General features: G+C 38.2%; 1 protein-coding gene across 2 annotated transcripts in view; it reads right to left on the bottom strand.

The window, feature by feature from the left end:
* Nucleotides 1-285: 285 nt before the first annotated feature.
* Nucleotides 286-22171, bottom strand: part of GTF2F2 (general transcription factor IIF subunit 2) — a 161792-nt gene continuing 139906 nt past the window's right edge. For both annotated transcript variants that reach the window (XM_044670619.1, XM_044670620.1), the window contains one exon: nt 286-955. In XM_044670619.1, the coding sequence (XP_044526554.1) occupies nt 836-955 (120 nt within the window). In that variant the 3' untranslated portion in view covers nt 286-835. The remainder of the gene's footprint in view (nt 956-22171) is intronic.

Raw genomic sequence — 22171 nt, 5'->3', positions numbered from 1 at the left:
CATTTGAACTCAGGTCTTCCTTACTCTGGACCCATCCAGTGCTCTATCTGCTAACCTACCTACCCATGAGACGTTACACTAGAATGCTTGGGGAGATGCAGTATTATCTATCTCATAATCATTTTAACATGCTTTAGTTAGGGTAAGGTATTTTGATTTTATCTCTATTGAGTGAAAGAGAAACAATAGTTCAGAGTTCTTCATTTTCCTATTACTCAAATGAGAATTGCTAGGGCCCAAGAGATAGTGACATGAAATACTCTTTGGTACAAATTTAAATGGTCTCTTTAATTGATAAATTTAAACACAAAACATGATCACATTTTAAAAACCACAAACTTAACAGGTAACTTCGTTCTTCCGTGTATTTCAGAATGGAGAAGTTTTGCTTTCCTCATTTATGAAACTGTGGTTGCCTCCCTTTCCCCTGGTTGTCTTCATTTTGAATCAATTGTCCATTGTGGGGAATAAAGGCAAAGCTTCATTCAACAAGACATTTGCTATTACTTCAGGTTTTTCTGTGGTGTTAGAAAACCTTTCCTTATTTTACATTTCAAAGTCAACTCTTAAAAAACAAAACTAACTTTAAAGCAAAACAATCCCTTGCATGGCTTATTACAAATTTCTTTTATAAATAATTTCCCTCCCCCAAACTCTAGAAACTTTATTAAAAACAAACAAAAAAGTGAAGCTAGAGGAATTAAAAAGTATCTGTTCCTTTACTCTCTTTAACAGACTGCTCAAAGTTTCGAGGACAACTGCAAGGTTTGCTTACTAGTACAGTGACAAGCCACCCTGCCAGCTGCCAGCGTCTCTGCATCCAGATGAAGTCTCCTTAATCACTCTTATCCTCTCCTTGGTAATGTCTGTACTCTGGCTTCAATTCCCAGGTATTTTTGTGGGTCCCCTTAACATTGTAAATGCCTATTTCTCTCAAGATTTCCTTCAGGTATATCTAAAGAAGAAAAAAAAAGAAATCACAAGAGATTAGATTATGAAGGCAGACAATCACTATGCTTTGCTAAAACACAATTATTTGTTTGCCAAAGCAGACTCTTTGTAACAAAAATTACGACCTGACAAATGTCAAGCTCTCAGTGAGATTTCCTGATTATAGTTAAGGAATTTTGCCATGTTGGCTTCTGACACTATACTATTAGTTATGTCACACATACAATTACCATGTATTTGAATTCACAAGAGGCTGGAAATCTATGCAGGCCACCAAATTTAAAGCAGAGGTGATTCTTCTAGATGAAAACACACAAATTCATAACAAATTACTGGTATTCAATGTTTATTATTATTATTATGATACCTCATTAATAACCATCGTAGTAGGAATAATTCCCCTCTGCCAACTCTGGGAATAAACTACTGAGTTCTACATGGAGTTACAAGGCTGGGGGGTGGTAGCGTAGCTTCAAGGGTCCAGACTGGAGCAATGAGTTACTACAGTGGCTGTAGGTGCCAAGGAGGACAAAATGCCTCAATCAGGAAATCTGAAGCTTTAAGCTCACTAGTCACAGGTGAGGCCTGGCAAGCGAAGTTATCTAAAAGGAGGGGGAAAAGGCCCCCCCCCCTATCATTTTGCCATAGGGCACAACTAGATATTGTGCTACTGCTCCAGTGTGGAAATAATGGCATCCCTGCCAATCAATGAGCTAAGAAGGTACACTGACCAATGTTAGTTTAATTATTTCTCCTTTAGGAGGAACAGAAAAGTTGTTTACTCAAAAGTGATTTTCCAGTGGCTAAAGAAATTAATCTCATAGTCAAAAGTTATTTTGGAGTTCTTTAATGAGAAAAAGCACTCTGGATATTTAGTATATGGAATCTATTTAATGATTCAGCTGAGTTAAAAAGTGATCCTATTTAACGAAACTTGAGGACAAGTTACTGTGGTAGAAGAAAGAGCATGAGGAGGTAGAGAAGGATCTCGGGCCCAGTGTTAACTTTTCTCTTGCCCGTGGCCTTTGATTCAGTTTACATTTAGTCTCAGCTATGCTATCTGGTGGCTGGGCTTCTCTGGTTAGTGTTGCTTGGGGTTTTTTGTGCCATTTTTATACCCTGGTTTTTGTTTCACACTTTTAATACTGACTTCAGAATTGCACTGATTGGTTGTGGAGTTACAAAGAGGAGCTTTGGTTTTGAGGGCCCTCCAGTGCTGTCTATTCCTGACTCTTTTGGGACAACAAGGGATGAGACCAGGAACATCAATAGACCTCTCCTGCTACTCTATTTATTTTTTCCTTTTAATAATTTTTATTTTTTAGAAAAGTTATCATGGGGGTGGGGAGGCAGCTGGGTAGCTCAGTAGATTGAGAACCAGGCCTAGAGACGGGAGGTCCTAGGTTCAAGTCTGGCCTCAGACACTTCCCAGCTGTGTGACCCTGGGCAAGTCACTTGACCCCCATTGCCTACCCTTACTACTCTTCCACCTATAAGCCAATACACAGAAGTTAAGGGTTTAAAAAAATAAAAGAAAAAAAAAAGAAAAGTTATCATGGTTACATGATTCACAATCTTACCTTCCCCTTCACCCCCTGACCTCCCCTCACCCCCCATAGCTGGTTGCATTGGTGTGGTCCTTTCAGGTTTACATCACAAATCATGACCTACTCAAACCATGTGTTCAAGCAGTTGCTTTTCTTTTTTCCTCTCCTGTAGTTCTTCCTCCGAATGTGGATAGTGTTCTTTTCCATAAGTCCCTCAGAATTATCCTGGGTCATTGCATTGCTGCTAGTACAGAAGTCCATCACATTCTATTTCACCACAGCGTATTGGTCTCTGTGTACAATGTTCTTTTGGCTCTGCTCCTTTCACTCTGCATCAGTTCCTGGAGGTCATTCCAGTTCACCTTGAACTCCTCCAGTTTATTATTCCTTTGAGCACAGTAGTATTCCATCACCAGCAGATACCACAATTTGTTCAGCCATTCCCCAATTGAAGGGCATACCCTCATTTTCCAGTTTTTTGCCACCACAAAAAGCACGGCCATAAATATTTTCATACAAGTCTGTTTATCTATAATCTCTTTGGGGTACAAACCCAACAATGGTATGGTTGAATCAAAGGGCAGACAATCTTTTATAGCCTTTTGAGCATAGTTCCAAATTGCCATCCAGAATGGTTGGATCAGTTCACAACTCCACCAGCAAAGCATTAATGTCCCAATTTTGCCACATCCCCTCCAGCATTCATTACTCTCCCCTTCTGTCATTTTAGCCAATCTGCTAGGTATAAGGTGGTACCTCAGAGTTGTTTTGATTGCATTTCTCTAATTATTAGAGATTTAGAACACTTTCTCATGTGCTTATTGATACTTTTGATTTCTTTTTCTGAAAATTGCCTATTCGCGTCTCTTGCCCATTTATCAATTGGGGAATGGCTTGATTTTTTTATACAAATGATTTAGCTCCTTGTATATTTGAGTAATCAGACCTCTGTCAGAGTTTTTTGTTATAAATTTTTTCCCCCAGTTTGTAGTTTCCCTTCTGATTTTGGTTGCATTGTTTTTGTTTGTACAAAAGCTTTTTAATTTAATATAATCAAAATCATTTATTTTACATTTTGTAATTTTCTCTAACTCTTGCTTGGTTTTAAAATCTTTCCTTTCCTAGAGATCTGACAAGTATACTATTCTGTGTTCACTTAATTTATTTACAGGTTCCCTCTTTATATTCAAGTCATTCACGCATTCTGAATTTATCTTGGTGTAGAGTGTGAGATGTTGACCTAAACCTAATCTCTCCCATACTGTTTTCCAATTTTCCTAGCAGTTTTTGTCAAATAGTGGATTTTTGTCCCCAAAGTTGGGCTCTTTGGGTTTATCATATACTGTTTTGCTGAAGTCACTTACCCCAAGTCTATTCCATTATCCTCTCTTCTGTCTCTTAACCAGTACCATATTGTTTTGATGAACACTGCTTTATAGTATAGTTTAATATCTGGTACTGCTAGGCCACCTTCATTCATGTTTTTTTTTTAATTATTTCCCTTGATATTCTTGATCTTTTGTTATTCCAAATGAAATTTGTTATAGTTTTTTTCTAATTCAGCAAAGAAGTTTTTTGGTAGTTTGATAGGTATGGCACTAAATATGTAAATTAATTTGGGTAGAATGGTCATTTTTATTATGTTAGCTCGTCCTACCCGTGAGCAATCAATATTTTTCCAATTGTTTAGATCTAGTTTTAATTGTTTGGAAAGTGTTTTGTAGTTGTATTCATATAATTCCTGTGTTCGTTTTGGTAGATATATTCCTAAGTATTTTATATTGTCTAGGGCAGGGGTCAGCAACATATGGCTCTTTCTGCCATAAAGTCAATTTTTTTTTCAGGAACTGTTACAGGAGCGCGCACTGTGAACACTGTATGGCTCTCACAGTCAAAAAGGTTGCTGACCCCTGGTCTAGGGTGATTTTAAATGGTGTTTTTCTTTCTACCTCTTGCTGCTCTAATTTGTTGGAAATATATAGAAATGCTGATGATTTATGTGCATTTATTTTGTATCCTGCAAACTTTGCTAAAGTTGTTGATCATTTCCACTAGCTTTTTAGTTGGGATTTTTTAAGTAGACCATCATATCATCTGCAAAGAGTGATAGCTTAATCTCCTCCTTGCCTATTTTGATACCTTCAATTTCTTTTTCTTCTCTAATTGCAACTGCTAGTGTTTCTAGTACAATATTAAATAATAGAGGTCATAATGGGCATCCTTGTTTCACACCTGATCTTATGGGGAAGGCTTCTAATTCATTCCCATTGCATATGATGCTTGTTGATGGTTTTAGATATATACTGTTTATTATTTTTAGGAAAGGTCCTTCTATTCCTATACTTTCTAGTGTTTTCAATAGGAATGGATGCTGTATTTTTTCAAAGGCTTTTTCAGCATCTATCGAGATAATCACGTGAATTTTGTTTGTTAGCTTGTAGAAATGGTCAATTATGTGGATGGTTTTCCTAATGTTGAACCATCCTTGCATTCCTGGTATAAATCCCACCTGATCATGGTGTATTATCCTCTTGATCACTTGCTGGAGTCTTTTTGCTAGTATTCTATTTAAGATTTTTGCATCTATGTTCAGTAGAGAGTTTGGTCTGTAGTTTTCTTTCTCCTCTTTCCTCCTTAGATTTTATTGAAACCCTTAAAGAAGCAAATTTAAAAATAAGACTGTTCTTTCTTTCCCCTCTGTTTCTTATTTACTTTTTCATGTTTCTCTTGGTTTTTGTGGTTGGATATCAAACTTTCCATTTAGTCCTGGTCTTTTCTGTGCAAATACTTGGAAATCTTCTATCTTGTTGAATGCCCATACTTTCCCCTGGAAGTATATAGTCAGTTTTGATGGGTAGGTGATCCTTGGTTGTAGACCCAGTTCTCTTGCCTTTCTGAATATTATATTCCAAGCCTTGCGATCTTGGAGGCTGCCAGATCCTGTGTGATCCTGATTGGTGCTCCTTGATATCTGAATTGTCTCTTTCTGGCTTCTTGTAAAAAAAAATTTTTTTTTACTTGGAAGCTCTTGAACTATTATATTCCTGGGAGTTGTCTTTTCAGGGTTTAGTGTAGAGGGTGATCTATGGATCCTTTCAATGTCTACATTACCCTCTTGTTGTAGAACTTCAGGGCAGTTTTGCTGAATAATTTCTTTTAGTATGGAGTCCAAATTTCTATTAATTTATGCTTTTTCAGGAAGACCAATGAGCTCAAATTGTCTCTTCTAAACCTGTTTTCTTGATCTGTCAATTTCGCAGTGAGGTATTTCATGTTTCCTTCTATTTTATCAGTGTTTTGACTTTGCTTTATTTATTCTTGCTGTGTTGGGAGATCTTTGGCTTCTACTTGCCCCATTCTGGTCTTTAGGGACTGGTTTTCTGTTATAATCTTATGATTTTCCTTTTTGGTTTGGTCCATCCTGTTTTCCAGCTGTTTAATTCTGGTTTCCAATTGGGAGTTTCTGTCTTTCAATCTGTTAATTTCCTTTTGAGCTATTTCCCACTTCTCTCACCAAATCTCTTCCATATTTCTCTTGATGTCAGATTTGAACTCTTCAAGAGCTTGTGACCAATTTTCATTTTTTTGGGAAGTTTTGGATATGATTACTTGTTTGTTCTCCTCTGCTGTTTGCTCTGTTGTCTGGATTTTTTCTGTGTAAAAGTTGAGATTTCTTCTTGTTGATCTCTTTTGGGGTTCTTGTGACTAGCTTGCCATTGTGAGCTGTGTGCCCTCTCAGGTTTATCCTTAAGCCCAGGGTCTGTCTGCACTCTTTAGGCTCCTGAGGTCTCAGGTCTAGTTGTTCTCAGGGTCAAGCCTCCTGGTGCTCCCCTTGCTTGTTCCTCTGCCTGAAGCTCCTTTAATAGTCTCACGGTGCTGCTTCCACAGTCATGCACCCCTCTGCACTGGGTCCCCACTCAAGGTCTGCACCTGCACTCAGGGTCTGTGTCCACTCCTGAGTCCACGCCTACACTCAAGCTCTGTGTTCAAAGTCTGTGCTTTCTTTAGCCTCTTGGGGTCTTAAGTCTTGCTGCTCTCAGGAGCAGGCCCTGGTGATCCCAGGTAGCTGCCAAGGATTTAATGGATTCCCCAAACTTGCTCTAACTCTTGTGCGCTGGCTTTGGCCCTGTAGGTGGTGTGGGGGGGAGGGGTTGCTCAGCTCGTGTTTTAGTGAGAGCTATTTCACCCCCTTATAGCATGGAAATGTCCTGATCCCAGGAACCTTCAATGCTGTGCCCTGTTGTGGGGTCCCTTTGTTCTTCTGGATTTGTTTTTATGTCCTCTTGAGGAGTCCTATATGTGTGGGTTAGGAGAGGTTAAGCAGCTGCTTTTTATTCTGCTGCCATCTTAATCCAGAAGTCCCTGCTACTCTTTAAATGTGGGTTTTTTTCTCCCTTTTAGTGGGAGGAGATGAAATTAGAGAATTCCTTTAGAAGTTGACTTTATTCTGATACGAGAGGACTAAGAGATTGAGAAAAATCCAAGAAATTTTATGCCTGGCTTTGTACTAATCGTGACAGAGAAATCATGGTTTTGTGGAGTCCAAGTCCCCTCATGGTAAAAGCAAAATATTTGGGCTAGGTCAAGGGTTTATAATCTGGGAGCCATGAACTTGTTTAAAAAATATTTTGAAAACTTATTTCAATATAATTTTGTAACTCCATGTATTTTGTCTTATGCATTTAAAAATATTATTCTGAGAAGGGACTTCTGACACCCAAGAAGTTTTGGAAGCCCTGAGCTGGAGGATCTTAGCCAGCCTCATTTATCTCTGAAGGCCTGGGATTTTGAGTTCTCTGAGTCTGTGCTTAGCTCATTGAGATAGTCAGGGTGAGAGACTCAACATGGTCCTTCCTACAGTTTGTAGCATCATTTAGCAAACACTGAATCAAAATGCTGCTGGTTGTTTAAAAGGTTCTCTGCTCTGTGACGTCAGCACTCCCAGCACAAGCCCAGCAGGTGGCAGCAAGGGATCAAGTGAGTGTTGGGAGTGTGGGTACCCCAGTGACCCAGCGGAGTCCTGCCAAATTCTGTGTGTGTGTGTGTGTGGGGGGGGGGGAAGCAGGGGTCACTGAGGGATTCTTCTCAATGTACACACAAAGATGCTTCTGAACTTCCCAGACAACTAACATATCAACTGCCTACTACTTCAAATTACATTTCTTTTTTTAACCTTTACCTTCTGTCTTAGAATCACTACTGTGTCTTGATTCCAAGGCTGAAGAGTGGTAAGGGTTAGGCAATGGGGGTTAAGTGACCTGCCCAGGGTCACAGAGATAGGAAGTGTCTGAGGTCAGATTTGAGCCCAGGACCTCCCATCTCTAGGCCTGGCTCTCAATCCATTGAGCCACCCAGCTGCCCCCTACATTTGTTTTCAAAAGATGTACACTTTAAGAACCAATGCAAAAGGAATCATAAACAGAAAACTATGAGGGAATCACAAATTATTTGCAGTCCAAGTATGAAATAACTAAATATAGCAATTTATTGGGTCAGTTTTAGTGAACTTAATATATGAAAAGTAGCTGTAAAAGAATGGTTTTAGAGTTCCAAGGTTAAAAAAGTATCTAAAGAAGTTGGACACAAAAGACCCCAAGCCCAAGGTGCTGGGGCTGGCAGCAGCAACTACGATTCTGAGAGAGAAGCTTGTTACAGAAAACAAAAGTTGGTGTGAAAGGGGCAGACACCCACAGCAACCCCCATAGGGCTGATGTTTTCTGCTATCTCTTCTCCACTCTCTCTTCTAACTGGCTGGTTTCATGAAAGGATATAAAAAAACCTGTTTCTCTCATATGAAGACAACAATCATCAGGGCACACACTTGGAATTCTTTCTCTTTTAATGGAGATATACAGTGGTTGCAGCTATAAAGACGAAGGGGCTGGGGGAAGGCTATTTAGGCCATCAGGCCTCAGGTGAGGTACATATAGCCTGGAGGACAAGAAGGTTACAAGAGAGAACCAATGCCACCTCCTCTTGGCTACTGGCTACTCAGAGCTCCCTAACATATTTATTATTGATTCTCATGTAGGATGGTATTCCATAATTTGAGAAATATGATGTAGTGACAATATTAATTCAATCTACTTGTATGTGAATAGGTTACATTGGTAGCTAAGTCTGTAAATTATTCAGGTAAAAAGAAACTGTAGGCAATACAAAAAGATATAAAGGAGACTGATATACCTCTAATAGGAACACAGACCAATAAAAGTCTCTATTTTTTGGTTCCTGAGTCGAGTTCTTAGCAGACAACTACGTTTGATAAGTGCCACTCAGTCTGGGAGAATGACCCTCTAACTGCTTACGTGGCATGTTGAGTACACAGAAAGAAAGACAACATCCAGGATTCTTCCAAACTCTCAGTACTAGAATCTGTTTCTTCCTCCTATGGATTTTGTTGTTTTTCTGCTTCTCATCATATTTTAAAGAAAGAATTCTGCTTCCAGGTAGATCAACTTTATATCATAAAGGATTGGGGAGATTTCTCACTACAGACTGTGTGCTGCTCTGCAGTACAAGATCTGAAGGAATCAACTGGCTCAGGTCCAGCAATTCTTCCTCAAAGAGCTGTGTGGGAGTGTTTACAGCTACAGTGAATTTGGAAAAGAAAGCGCCACAGGTTCTGTGCCAGAGAAAAGCAAATCATGAGCGTGACCATGACAGGTCAAAGGACTAGGAAACCACTGTGTGTGGGGAAAAAAGTTGAGGTTGAGAGGAAGAAATTTGGAGGTCCTCTTCCTCCAACCCATGATTCTCTGTCCTATTTCTTCCCAAGACTGAGCCAATATATGTAGAATCACAAGGCAGAGCTGCCTACTGCTTATGATTCTTCCTGTTCTTCCTCCCACCATTGCCATTTCTCCCAACCATCCTTTTTCCTACGGATGCTCCAAACCAAAAGATGGATTGATGTCTGGAAAGGCTCTAGCCACATCTGTGGGAGGTTTTACATAAAGAATATATCTGAATTTCAGGGAGTAATTAAAATATCCCAGAGAATGAATTCACTTTTAAGTTAAAGTTGAAACCTAAGTATTGATACTTAGTATGTAAAGTAAAAATACTACTCAGTTTGGCTTAATATTCAGAGCTTACACAAATGTTTATGCAAAGGTTACATTCAAATTAAAAACATTTTTTTGAATTATATAGTCCCCAAGGAAAAGGAATCTATATATTCTTCCTCCCCCCCCACTCCAGGAAGCAAACAGCTAGTAATAGCAAGAAAGCAGGAATATTTAGCTTGCTTCATTTTCTTGGTTGTAGTGACCACTAGCTGCCCACACAAAATTAATCCCAGCCCAATGAATTCCAAATATCGTTTATCTTTTATAAAGTGAATTTCCTGGTCTGAAGCGAGGTCTCTCATTCAATCTAGGTGGTTATTGCCTGGTTGTTTTTCTGTTCCACAATTACTTTTGGAAGAGATTTAGGATGAAGTCTGAGTTTGGTATGAAAGAGCAACAAGCTACATATTAAATTCAATGTATGAGTCACTCTGCAAATGAGAAATGAAATGGCAGGTGATAAATTTTTTCAAATAAATATATCTTTTTTTTACTGGATAGACTTGTGGTTCATAAAACTAGCTGATGATTTAGTAGTAAGAAAGAAAAATTTTAATGGTCAATGTTCTTAAAACTGGGAAAACTTCCAGAAGTGGTTTATTAACCCTGTGAGGTAGGGCAGTAGACATTATATAAAAAAAGGAAGGAAGTCATTTATACTGTCCCATACCAAAACACAAAAGTTAATCCACTCTAATTCTTTGATAAGTCGTCAACTAATCTTTACTGCAGGCCCCCAGAAATGGGGTCCTAATGTGTCACCACCTGATGCAACTCATTTCACTTTTGAACAGTTCTAATTACACTTAGACTAGCTCTCCTCTGCAAAAACATAACAGGTAAGTATATGAACAAATCATCAGGGCTAGGAAAAAACTTTTCCTTGTGTCCTCTCAGGGCTAGATATAAAGTAATGAAGTGAAGAAGATTCTTCATAAAAATAGTTAACAAGTACCAACCCCAACAGTCATATACATGTCACTGATCCCAATATTCTATCACCCCATTTGTTTAGCACACTAAAGGAATGAGATGTCCCATCTATGAGCAGATTTTTCATTTCCCAAATTACTGAAAATCATGAACTTTAAAATTATTCCTTGCTTTTTCCATGTTACTATTTATCTGACACATTATTTCAATGCTACTTTAGAGTATACTGAAAAAGGCCGAGGTACAGTAGAAAGAGTACTGGCCTTGGAGCTAAGGGTCCAGGCTCATATTTAGGTTGTCAAATACCAGGTATCATTATGATGATGATTTCCCCTTTCTAAACCTCAATCATCTCCTCTCTGTGAAGTTCTTACCCTTCCTTAAGGCTGGGTGCTGAACTCTCCAGGTTCTTTCCAGCTCTACAAGTCAATGACCATTGTGACTTTATGAGAGTAAAGCTTTTCACCCAAGTTCCACAACAAATTTATGGAAAAAAACCAATAGTCCCCAGGTTTCCTTATTCCCAGAGCAGAGGCTTAGGTGATGAGGTTCAAGTGTGGTTCAAGCATCTATACCTGGTCACTTAAGCAAGATGAATTTGAGATTTCTAACCAACTCCGATGGACATATGCCACTTAATCTATTCGAGGCCTTTCTACAGTCTGGCTTTAGGATGTTATGGGTTGTCTTCTCTGACCCAATCCAATAATCTAGTGCAGAGCAGTATGTTCAGGGTACTGGGGACACAAAGATGAGATGAAAAGAATTCTCTGGTCCAGAGCTTGTATTCAATGCCAGCAATAGAGCATGTAAAAAGTTTTAAGCAGAGGAAGGCTGACTTGGGGAAGAGATGGTGCAGATGGGTAGGAGCAGCAGATACATTTCCTGCAGCTGCACAGGCCTCTGGACTTTAGCACCCGTTTAACTTCAGGCTCCTGTTCTGGTCTTCCTCACAGTCTGACCATTGTTAACTTCTATTCCAGTAGCTCTAACCTCTGAGATGTGACCTACTTAACATGAAAGTGTATTTTGGACGTAACTGCATTTGTCCCCTGGTTGGTTGAAGATTCTGTTCAACATTTTCTAAGTTTCTGCCTAGCCTTTGTCAGAGATCCTTAGGAAATTATTTCTCTGATTCCTTTTCCACTTCTGGCTAATAATTTCATACACTTTTACCACAGATGATTCAGACTCTCATAACTTACACCATATCAAACAGTCTCCTTCCTTAACTCCTCCTCAAGCTCAATCATGCTTCAAATTTGGATAACCAGAGGAAATCTTAAATGACTACTAGTCAGTGTCATAATCCTTCTATTCAATCAATAATCCTGAACACTTTATATATACTCTCATTTCAAAATCACGTGCTTCCTTGATTTGCTATTGGATATGATGAGTATTTTTGTAATCTGGAGGTGAGAAGTACAACATTAGCTTCACTTGATTAACCTGGTATTTATTTAAATACCAACATGCAATAAGATGTGGTTACAGGAACGACATCCATGGTTTCTGTGTCTTTCCTGTAACAAATGCAGCACATATCATCTTCACCTGCATGGCGTTACCATGACCCAACACCTTACTGTGTGTATGCAGTGCTTTATGGTCATGAAGCCCTTTCAAACACATATTTCACCTGCTCCTCCCAGTGAAAGAAAGGAATAAGGAGGGCAACAAGAATGATAATCTCCTTTTTTCAGATTATGTAAAAGCAGAGATATTAAGTGACTTGTTCTAGGTCACACAGAGCCAGGCCTTGAGTCTAATTCTTCAGATTCCAAAACCAGGGATCCTTCTATTCCATCTCCCTGCTTAGAAGGCTTAGACAATATTATATGAAGAATGCTTTAAATTTGGCTTAATAGGAATGGTGGTACAAACCAAGATGACAGGGCACAATTAAACGAATTTTAAATCTGTTACCTAGGAATAACTATATGAAGAGTCAAAGGCATTGAATTTAACAGATAAAGATTATGATGACACAATCTTCTTTTGGAAAGCTGTAAAATGAATTACAGCACATAAGTGCTGTGACAATCACATTAGTGGAATCAAAAGAGAAAAATCTTCCTTGCTGTTCATGTAGTTGAAGAAAATATATTAACATCGCTGAAGCTGAAATTAAAAGGCAAGCTTAGAATCTCTGTAGGTGTATTTTGTATCAACAGACAAATTCACAATGAATTACACAGTATTTTCAATGAATAGAGAATTATTCCTATTAAAAAAGTCTGGGTTGAGAGAAGGTTTAGTTTTGAGCAACTGACAATGATGAGATTAATTCTTATGTGTCTTTTTAATTACTAAAACTGTTTGTATTTACTCATTTTTTTACTCAAAAGGAGACCTCTTTCAAAACTATCTTCCAACAACAAAACTAAAAATACTGGATTTCATTTTTTCCTAGTCCAGCATTATTCATTGGGAAGGTCACATCTTAAATAAAAAGCAGCTTGCATTTATCCATGTATATAGAAAGCAGTGATAAAAATAAAATTTCAGTCTTCAGAAGTCTGAGAAGGAAGAGATCTCAACCTATCAAAATCATTATCACATTACTTCTCTCTTGCTCCTCCCTCGAAAGCCTTTTAAATTAAACAGCAAGCCAGAATTGGAAATTAGGAAAAAACCAATTTTTAAAAGGCTAAAGTTATTCCTTCCAACTGAGTTAATTTTAGAATTTAAGCACAAGATGGTTAGATAGAAGATTAAAGTGAATGGGAGTTATGGCACTTACTGAGACCTACAGAGCATGTGATTATTTTGGTAAGTCTCCTGAAAGGAACATTGATTCTTTTCTGAAACAGTTTTCACATCAGGAATGAAAATGAGTTCTAGCTTGAGTGTTAAAGTACTTGGTACTCCTTCCCCCCCCCAAAAAAAGTATTCCCCCCAAAACCCAGGGTAATTTGATCAGAATCAGCAGATATTAAAAAACCCAAAAAACCCAAAAAACTATGTACTTTTTAAGCAGTATACCATAAGTTTCCCACACCTTTTTTAAACCTAACTTCTTGACAGATTTCTTATAAGAATTCATAATCATGGGACAGCTAGGTAGCTCAGTGGACAGAGAGCCAGGTCTAGAGATGAGTGGTCTTGGGTTCAAATCTGGCCTTGGACACTTCCTACCTGTGTGACTGGACAAGTCACTTAACCCTCATCGGCTAGCCTTTACCACTCTTCTGCCTTGAAATCAATGCACAGTATTGCTTCTAAGACAGGAGGTAAGAGTTGGTTTTTTTTTTTAAAGCCATAATCTCTTTATGAACTTTTTAACACAATGAGATGATACAGAATAGAATTTAATCAGAAAAATATAGTAATTTATTTACAATCTCTCTGAGGTGTTCAAAGGCATAGCCTCTAAGATTCTTTCAGATGCTCCTAAGAAGGAAATGGATTAGAATCTCAAATCTCTTTGTCAGACCAGTGGTATGCTTATTTCTGAATTACTGTCATTTTCAACTTCAGCTTTGTAGGACTTGACCCTAGGGCAGACATCAAACACAGTTACAGTAAAAGAATGCTTGAGCTCAGACATCAAGGCCCAGGTTCTAGCTCTTTCATCATTTGCTGCCTTGGACAAATCACCTAGCCTCAGGGAGCTCTTTGAATCTCTCACTTTACTTCACTGAAATGTCTTAATTTGTAACTCTCATTGAGTTGATGATCTGGAAAATTCCTGATTCTATAATTTGGTAACACCTTTTTATGTTTCTCTTCACACCTGTATTTTGTCCTTCAAAGATTCTCTGAAGCTCTGGTCTTTTCATCAGGAAAACTTGGAAGCCTCTTTTTCATAAAAGGTCTGTTTCTCTGACACCACAAAAGTTCATTATGATGAGCTTCTTTTTGTCTGACCATTCTGCCAGCTTACTATGGATTTGATATTAGGGTACAGCTCTACAACTCTTCTGGAGGGCAAGTCTGACTGCTGTCCCTGGTCCAAGCTTTGAAAATCCCTGAACTGGATTTGGGTTAGAGTAAGAGCAGACTTCTGCCCAACTCTTCCCCTATCATAGTAGATTTTTAGGAACCCATTTGGTCTGGAATTCCTGCTCTGGCTGACCTAGCTGTTTGAAGTGAGACCCTCCTTTGAACCTGAGGTCTGAGTCCTACTGCTACCACCACTGTTACTGGCTTCTGAACTTGCTCCTCTCCTCAAGAAGGTCACTGCCTTGCACAGGTCCCCATCTCCCTCTGACTTGGATCTATGACCAGGCCTGGGTAGGAAACAAGGCTGCCAGTTGGCACTTGTCTCTGTTGCAGTGCCCTGATGTAGGTCTGGGGGTACTCAATATGGGTCTGAGACTTCAGCTTGCCCTAGGCTCTACACTGTCTCCAGTGTTCAAAGACTAACTCCTTAAGCCAAATTGGGCTAGACAAAGGATTCACTGTGGGTTTTTTTCTGGATCTCTCCATTAGGACTTGGTCTGGTACATTTTATATATCTCTCAGGAAGTCTATGGAGAAGAGGACGTTGCACTGCTTCCTATTTCTCTGCCATTCAGGCTCTGCTTCTCATTTGGCATTTTTATAAATTTAAAACTAATTTTGAATTTCACTTTGTTTTGTAAACACAACTCTGTGCTAGTGGAAACTTTCATTCCTCTATGGCTCTGTTCATGCAGTAACCTTTTCCATGACTGGTGAATTGCTCCTGGAACCTCTATTTTAAGAAGTGTTCAGGCCAGCTACGTTCACTCTTTCCTTCTTTTTCTGTTTGGTCTTGACTCTCCAGACTCTTCTCTAACATGCCCCCATCTGAATAACCTCTCTTCCTGCCTTTAGCTTTTTCTACTTCCAGGAGTGGATAACTATTTAACAATCATGTGTACTGGAATGTTCAATAAATAGGTTTTTTTAAATGTCAGGAGGATATTTCTACTTTGATTTGAATAGTTGGAATTTAAAAAGGACCAAAGTCCATAAAACAGTTGATTTTCCCCTATATATCACTTTTCATAAGTTTTATTTACTGCCTTGTTTCAATTTTTACAATAAAATCTAATAATTTAACAATTGTCAATTTTTTCATGATGTGCTTCTTTGTATATCATCATCACTCATGCTTTCTTTTAGTATGTGCTCTGAAATTCAAAAATATGCTTAAATTCTCTCTACTAAAATCTTCTTATATCTATCCCATTGTGCTGTGAAAGCAACACAAGCTTAGGAAATGCTTTGAGGGTGGCCCAGAATGGTGTAGGTAGGCCTGTTCTCCAATGAACAGCCAAAGTTATTTCAGAGTTAATTCAAGTTGGTCACAGGGTGATACTTTTTTAGCCACAGAAATTCTTAAAAAATCTTCCACTAAGGGGGCAGCTGGGTAGCTCAGTGGATTGAGAGTCAGGTCTAGAGACGGGAGGTCCTAGGTTCAAATCTGGCCTTAGACTCTTCCTGGCTGTGTGACCCTGGGCAAGTGACTTGACCCCCATTGCCCACCAATACCACACTTCCACCAAGGAGTCAATACACAGAAGTTAAGGGTTTAAAAAAAAATCTTCCACTAAGTCCTAGAGAACCAAGCTCAGTGCTAGTGGAAAGAATACCAATTTTGATGAAATGACAGACTCCTGAAGGACTCAAGCTTAGATTTCATTTGACACAGACATGCCACATATTTTATTATTATCAATGTTTCTGCATTCTTCAACTTGTAATTAAGCCATGAACCTTGAGCTAACAAATGAAGGGCACAAGATTTAGGGTTAGAGGACCTAAGTTTGAATCTTTGCTCTCACACTGGTTACACAATTTTCAACAAATCATTCACCTTCAGTCAGCCTCAGTTTCTCCAATTATAAAATGAGAGGAGGGACTAGATGATTGCTAAAGCACCTCCTTAATTTAAATCCTATGGCTACCTGCCATAATACTACTACAAAGAAGATGCTAATAAACAGATATGCTTGTTATGTTGGCATAGAATAGAAACCAGTCATACTTCTTGGAAATGACATTTGTCCTATTCTGGCTACAGGAGAGTCACATGCAAAAATGAAATTATTCAGTAATCCTGGGTTTTTGAAATTACAAAAATTTTAAATCATTCTATGAGTGACTTCTGAAAAAAACTAAAAAATTCTTATCAGACATCTGCTTCCAATACACAAATGCTGAAAACATATATCGATAGAATTTAATTTACCTGGTATAATTTTTATGTTGCTGAATATAATTTTGGTACTATAAACCAATGGATTAATATTGTGCTTTCCCTTGGGGAAAGGAGAAGGAACAGTAAGAGGTAGACACTCTTACAGTGAAAAAGAGAAAAAGAAACTACAAGCAGACAGAAAGTCATATAGATCAAAAGAAGAAAAAGAGAGAACAAAAAAGGGTGAAGATTAGGAAAAAGCAGTTAAATAGGTCTGAGAGTAAGCTCTGGAGAATCAGACTGTTCATACTTGCATAGGACACAATTTTAATGGACAAAGATAATGCTTAAGTTAATGTTCAAACCATTAATGATAGTATTTAATGATAAATATAGTAATTAGAATAGCTTGCCTCAGCAAGAAATTTGTTATTCTTAAATAATGGGTCCCCAAATAGTTTGATTTAAATGCTACAAATGTTTAACAAGCCTCTGGAGACATATATATGTTTGCATATAGATACATGCTGTCATCTCTGCCTAATGGGCAAAAAGTGCGACATCTATGAAGAAAAACTTTGGTATTTTTTAACCTTACTTTCATTTTTGAATATGTTCCTCTCTCCTCCTGCCCTACCCAGCAAGCATTGCCTTATAGGAGAATTTATAAAAAGAGGAGAAAAAAATGGTTCAGCAGAACTAATAAACACATACAAATATATCACTGAAAATGTTATTTATATTTGTACTACACTCGACTATACTTTCCCTCAAACTCTTAAAGATGCCAGAGAGAGACTTTACCTTGGGGGTAAAAGTTACAAATATTGCCACATCTGCCATCTTCCTCACATAGAACTTACTCCTCTACTTCAGAGTCTCATGTCCTTTCATCTGGATAAGTGTAGCAGGCTCTCAGCAGAGAGAACATGCTTCCAGATTCTTCTATTTTAAGACATTTTTCATATAGTTGCCAAATTAATTTTCCTTATGCATAGGTTTGACTATATAATTCCTTTTTTTTAAAAAACCCTTACCTTCCATCTTGGAATCAATACTGTCTATTGGTTCCAAGGCAGAAGAGTAGGAAGGGCTAGGCAATGGGGGTTAAGTGACTTGCCCAGGATCACACAGCTGGGAAGTGTCTGAGGCCAGATTTGAACCTAGGACCTCCCGTCTCTAGACCTGGCTCTTAATCCACTGAGCCACCCAGCTGCCCCCTAATCCTTGGTTTAAAAACTTTTAAGGAGGTATGTGGAAGGCTGATTGGAGAAATAGGGTCATGAATAGGGCCTGTTATCTGGATTCCCTATGTGACCAATCCAGGCTGAGGTAGTCTTTGTGTTTGGTCCTAGTCACCTGAGCCCTGAAAAGCTCTGGTACCAGCAGGTTGGTTAATCCAAAAACAACCTGACCCCTCCAGGAGACTAGTGGAAGTCATTTAGAGAAATAGAGTCTGTAATAGATATTTTATATCTGGATCTCATTACAAAATCATCGGCAAGTAAAACTGTGTGTATGATTTTTTCTGCACTGCATGTCAGGACACAGACAGAATGGGTTATCTAAGGTAAAAATCTGAGATTCCTCTTTTGACTCATTTTCAGATCCCCACCTTTTCTTAATATTCTAATTGGAAAGCTTTGAATCCTTAGCAGACCAGCAGCTACTGAGTTAACAATTTCTCTACTTGATAATTAAGAAGCCTGAACTCCAAAAAATATATTACTTAGATAATCAAGGCCGGAGACAGACAAAGCTAGACGAGACTTTATCTGACCAGGTGCAATCCTGTAAATCAAGAGTACAGGACTCAATTTATTTAGGATCTCTATGAAATATATTTCTGCTCCCAGAATTAACCTCCTACTAATTGGTGGTTGGAATTTGGCCTTTGACCCTGGACCTATCTCTCTACTTTTTAGACTTTAATGGGTTTTTATAATATAATTTGTAACCCCTTCACAGCTGTGATTCTTTCTCTGTGCTCTTTGTGTGAAACCAGTATATATTAAACAAGACTCCATGGAGTTGGAGCAGTTAAGAGCTAAGCATTTAGTCTGACTGTTCTCATTCCACCCAATGCCACTAAACGCCACTCTGAATCCCCAGAAATATAGAGTTGGATCTCTATAGAGGTATCCTAAGACAAAATACAAATTCTCTACTCTGGTTTTTATTAATGGCCTAGCTCAGTGATGAGCAAACTACTGCCCTCAGGCCAGATGCAGCCCCCTGAAAAGTTCTATCCAGCCATGGGACATTATTCCTAATCTGACGAATACAATGAGTAGGATACAATACAATGAAAGTTAGAAAGAGTTGCCTTAGAAACAGACTGACAGATGGGCATTTCCTTTCCTTTGACCTCCTCTTTAAAAAGTTTGCCCATCACTGGACTCTAGCTTAATCTTTTCCAGTTATTTCTCCCTATTCCTCACTTCAAGTATTCTATGGTAGATACAAGCATGGCTTGAGCAATACAAGGCTACTGCATGATCCCTGATTTTATGGCAACCTCTCCTGGCTCTGTATAGTTTGAATAGGCCTTAGAATTTCCTTTTCTACTTTACCTATTGAAATATCTTTATTTCTCTGAAGTCCCAGCTCAGGTGTCATTTTTTTCTATAAAACTTTCTCTGATTCCCTTCTTCCTCTCCACAAATAGAAGTGACCTCTTTTGTTCAAGTAACATTCTACCTTTCAATGTGCTTATTTATGTATGTCTGTGTGAAATGTATGCGAGAGGGTGTGTATGCCTATATGTCTCAATCACACCATCAATTATATATAATCTTCTCTAGAAAAGGAAACATTATTTTTCATTTTTTTATTGCCAGCACCATACCTTGTACAATTTAAGCACAAAATTGGACTTAAATAATTGAGAATAGGATAATCAATTCAGCAAAATTTTTTGAATTTCTTTTTTGTGGTGGTGGTAAAAGGGAATAAGTAGGACAGATGGCATAGGACTGATGAATTGAATGACTACTAATTTTTGAGGGAGTCATGAAGCACCTATAAACAATAATTACAGCAGCTAACCGTTATATTTTGTTTTAAGCCAAAGTAATTTCTATTGTGAAAATAGATGAACAGGGAAAGGAAGAGATTTTGATATAGCTAGGGTTGTTTTTTAGTGATATTATTAATGGTCTATCCTAGAAATGGATGGTTGAAGTGTTGATGTGGAATCTAGAGATCCCAAACTTGTGGCCTAGTGAGATCGGACGAATCCCAAGTTTTAGGAATAGCTTGTAGGTTGGAGACCCCCAAAGCTTGTGCTTGTTCCCTTTTCCCGTAAGAATCCCTGAAGGGAATCTCAGGCTAGCAGTTGCAGACTGAATAATGGAACCTAGGGTAAAAGCTAAATGAGTCTTTAGCACAGTAGGCAGCGTGTCAGTCTTGTAAGCTGAAGGTCCTGAGTTAGATCCCTGAAAGGGGGATGTGGTACAATGGGAGAAGCTTCTAAGGCAAAAGAATCATCTAGTTTGGTGGCACTCCCAGGGGGTCAGAGAACAGAGCAAGCAGAGTTCACTCTGCATAAGGCGCAGCTCTGTTTGGAGGCCTAGTCAGCCCTGTTCCCCCTTTCCCTTGATTAAAGAATGGCTTTTATGACTATTTAATAGTTCTGTGTTTTTTCTAAGTTAACAAGATAATTCTCTGAGACTCCCATTTGCAGATAATGATTTGCATGGGTAGAGATTTCCCTTTGCCATTGAAATCACAGGCCAAGTCCCTATGGTCTATAAATGCTGGGATTCATTTTTTTTCACTAAGTGGTTTATCTTTAGCAGCCTTTGGATTCCACCAAGGGGAACAGTGCTTCATGTTACAAGCCAGAGAGGATACAGCTGGAACTTCTCCATTCTCAAATGAGGACTATCTAGTTCTCTAGGTCAGACAGTAGAGAGATGAAGAGAGGATAAGTGAGAAAAATGTAGCAGAAGGCAGGACAGAGAAAGTAGGGTGAAGGAAGAAGAAAGGGAGGGAAATGTGAGAGGAGAAAAAAAGGAAGCAAAGTAGCAAGACAAAGATAGGAGGAAGGACAAGAAAGCAGATGGAAGCAGGATCCCCGACTTTTCTGGAGTAGACCCTGTTGGTACCACTTTGGCAGGGTCGGAGGCATCACTAGCATTCTCCCCATGCCTAAGATATCTAGCCTGGAAAAATGGTGACCTTAAAAAATAACTTTATAAAAGCCTTATTTTTAGAGGGTTACCTAATCCAGGCATTACTTCTGCATTGTAGTTTTCCAAACTAGGGGTACTTAATCTGGAGTTTAAGAACTTGTTTAAAAAACTATTTTCATAACTGTGTTGGTATAATTGATGTTCTTTGTAATTTTCTGTTTTATTTTATGCATTCAAAACATTACTTTGAGAAATGGTTCAGAGGTTTTACTAGATTAGACTTCTAATGGGTTCCATAATACACAAAAAGGTTAAGAATCCTCAAACTAAAGAAAGAGAATTGAAAGAAATGTTGAAAGTTCCTTCTGAGTCTGTCCTCCAAATAATCTTACAGAATATTCTTATGTGGAAAAGATGTTTGCTGAGGTAACACTGTCTGAAGGTCTTACTGCTTATTTTTTAGCAATTTCTTTTTACTTTTTTACATATTTTTCAAAAATTTACTTATTTTAAAATTTTTAATATTTTTCCATGTTTATATGATTCATTTTCTTTCCCTCCCTCAGAGCCGACAAGCAATTCCACTGGGCTATACAAATGTTATCACTTGATAACTATTTCCATATTATTAATTTTTGCTACAGAGCAATTTTTTAAAGCCTAAAACCCAATTCACATACCCATATATACATGTCATAAATGATGTCATATGTTTTGCTTTTGCATTTCTACTGCCATTGTTTTTTCTCTCAATGTGGATAATACTCTTTTACCTAAGTCCTTCAGGAGTGTTCTGGCTTGTTGCATTGTTACTAGTAGCAAAGTCCATTACACTGTATTTTCCCACAATGTTTTACTTTACTTTCTATGTACAATGCTCTCTTGGTTCTGCTCATTTCACTCTGCACCAGTTCATTGAGGTTCTTCCAGTTCATATAGAAAGCCTCCAGTTCATTATTCCTTTCAGCACAATAATATTCCATCACCATCAGATACCACAATTTGTTCAGCCATTCCCCAATCAATGGACACCCCCTCATTTTCATTTTTTTTTGCCACCACAAAGAGCACAGCTATGAAAATTTTTGTACAAGTCTTTTTCCTTATGATCTCTTTGGGGGAACAAACTCAGCAGTAGTACTGCTGGATCAAAGGATGTACATTCTTTTAAAGCCCTTTGCGTATAATTCCAAATTGCCTTCCAGAATGGCTGGATTAATTCACAACTCTATCAGTAATGCATTAGTGTCTCAATTAGCAATTTCTTTTTAAAAACATTCCATGAGAAGTTTTTTGCCCAAATGCATAGCTTTTGAAATAGAATTTTTATCTTAGTAGAAAGATGCAGTAACTTGTAAGAAAAACAGACTTTCTAATCAATTATTTTAATTCTCTTGCTCATTTAAGAAATGCTTCCTTGAG

The sequence above is a fragment of the Gracilinanus agilis genome, chromosome 3, assembly GCF_016433145.1.
Source record: "Gracilinanus agilis isolate LMUSP501 chromosome 3, AgileGrace, whole genome shotgun sequence".
NCBI classification, from domain to species: Eukaryota; Metazoa; Chordata; class Mammalia; order Didelphimorphia; family Didelphidae; genus Gracilinanus; species Gracilinanus agilis.
The sequence above is the reverse complement of the archived record's forward strand: the minus strand, read 5'-3'. Positions and strand labels throughout refer to the sequence as shown.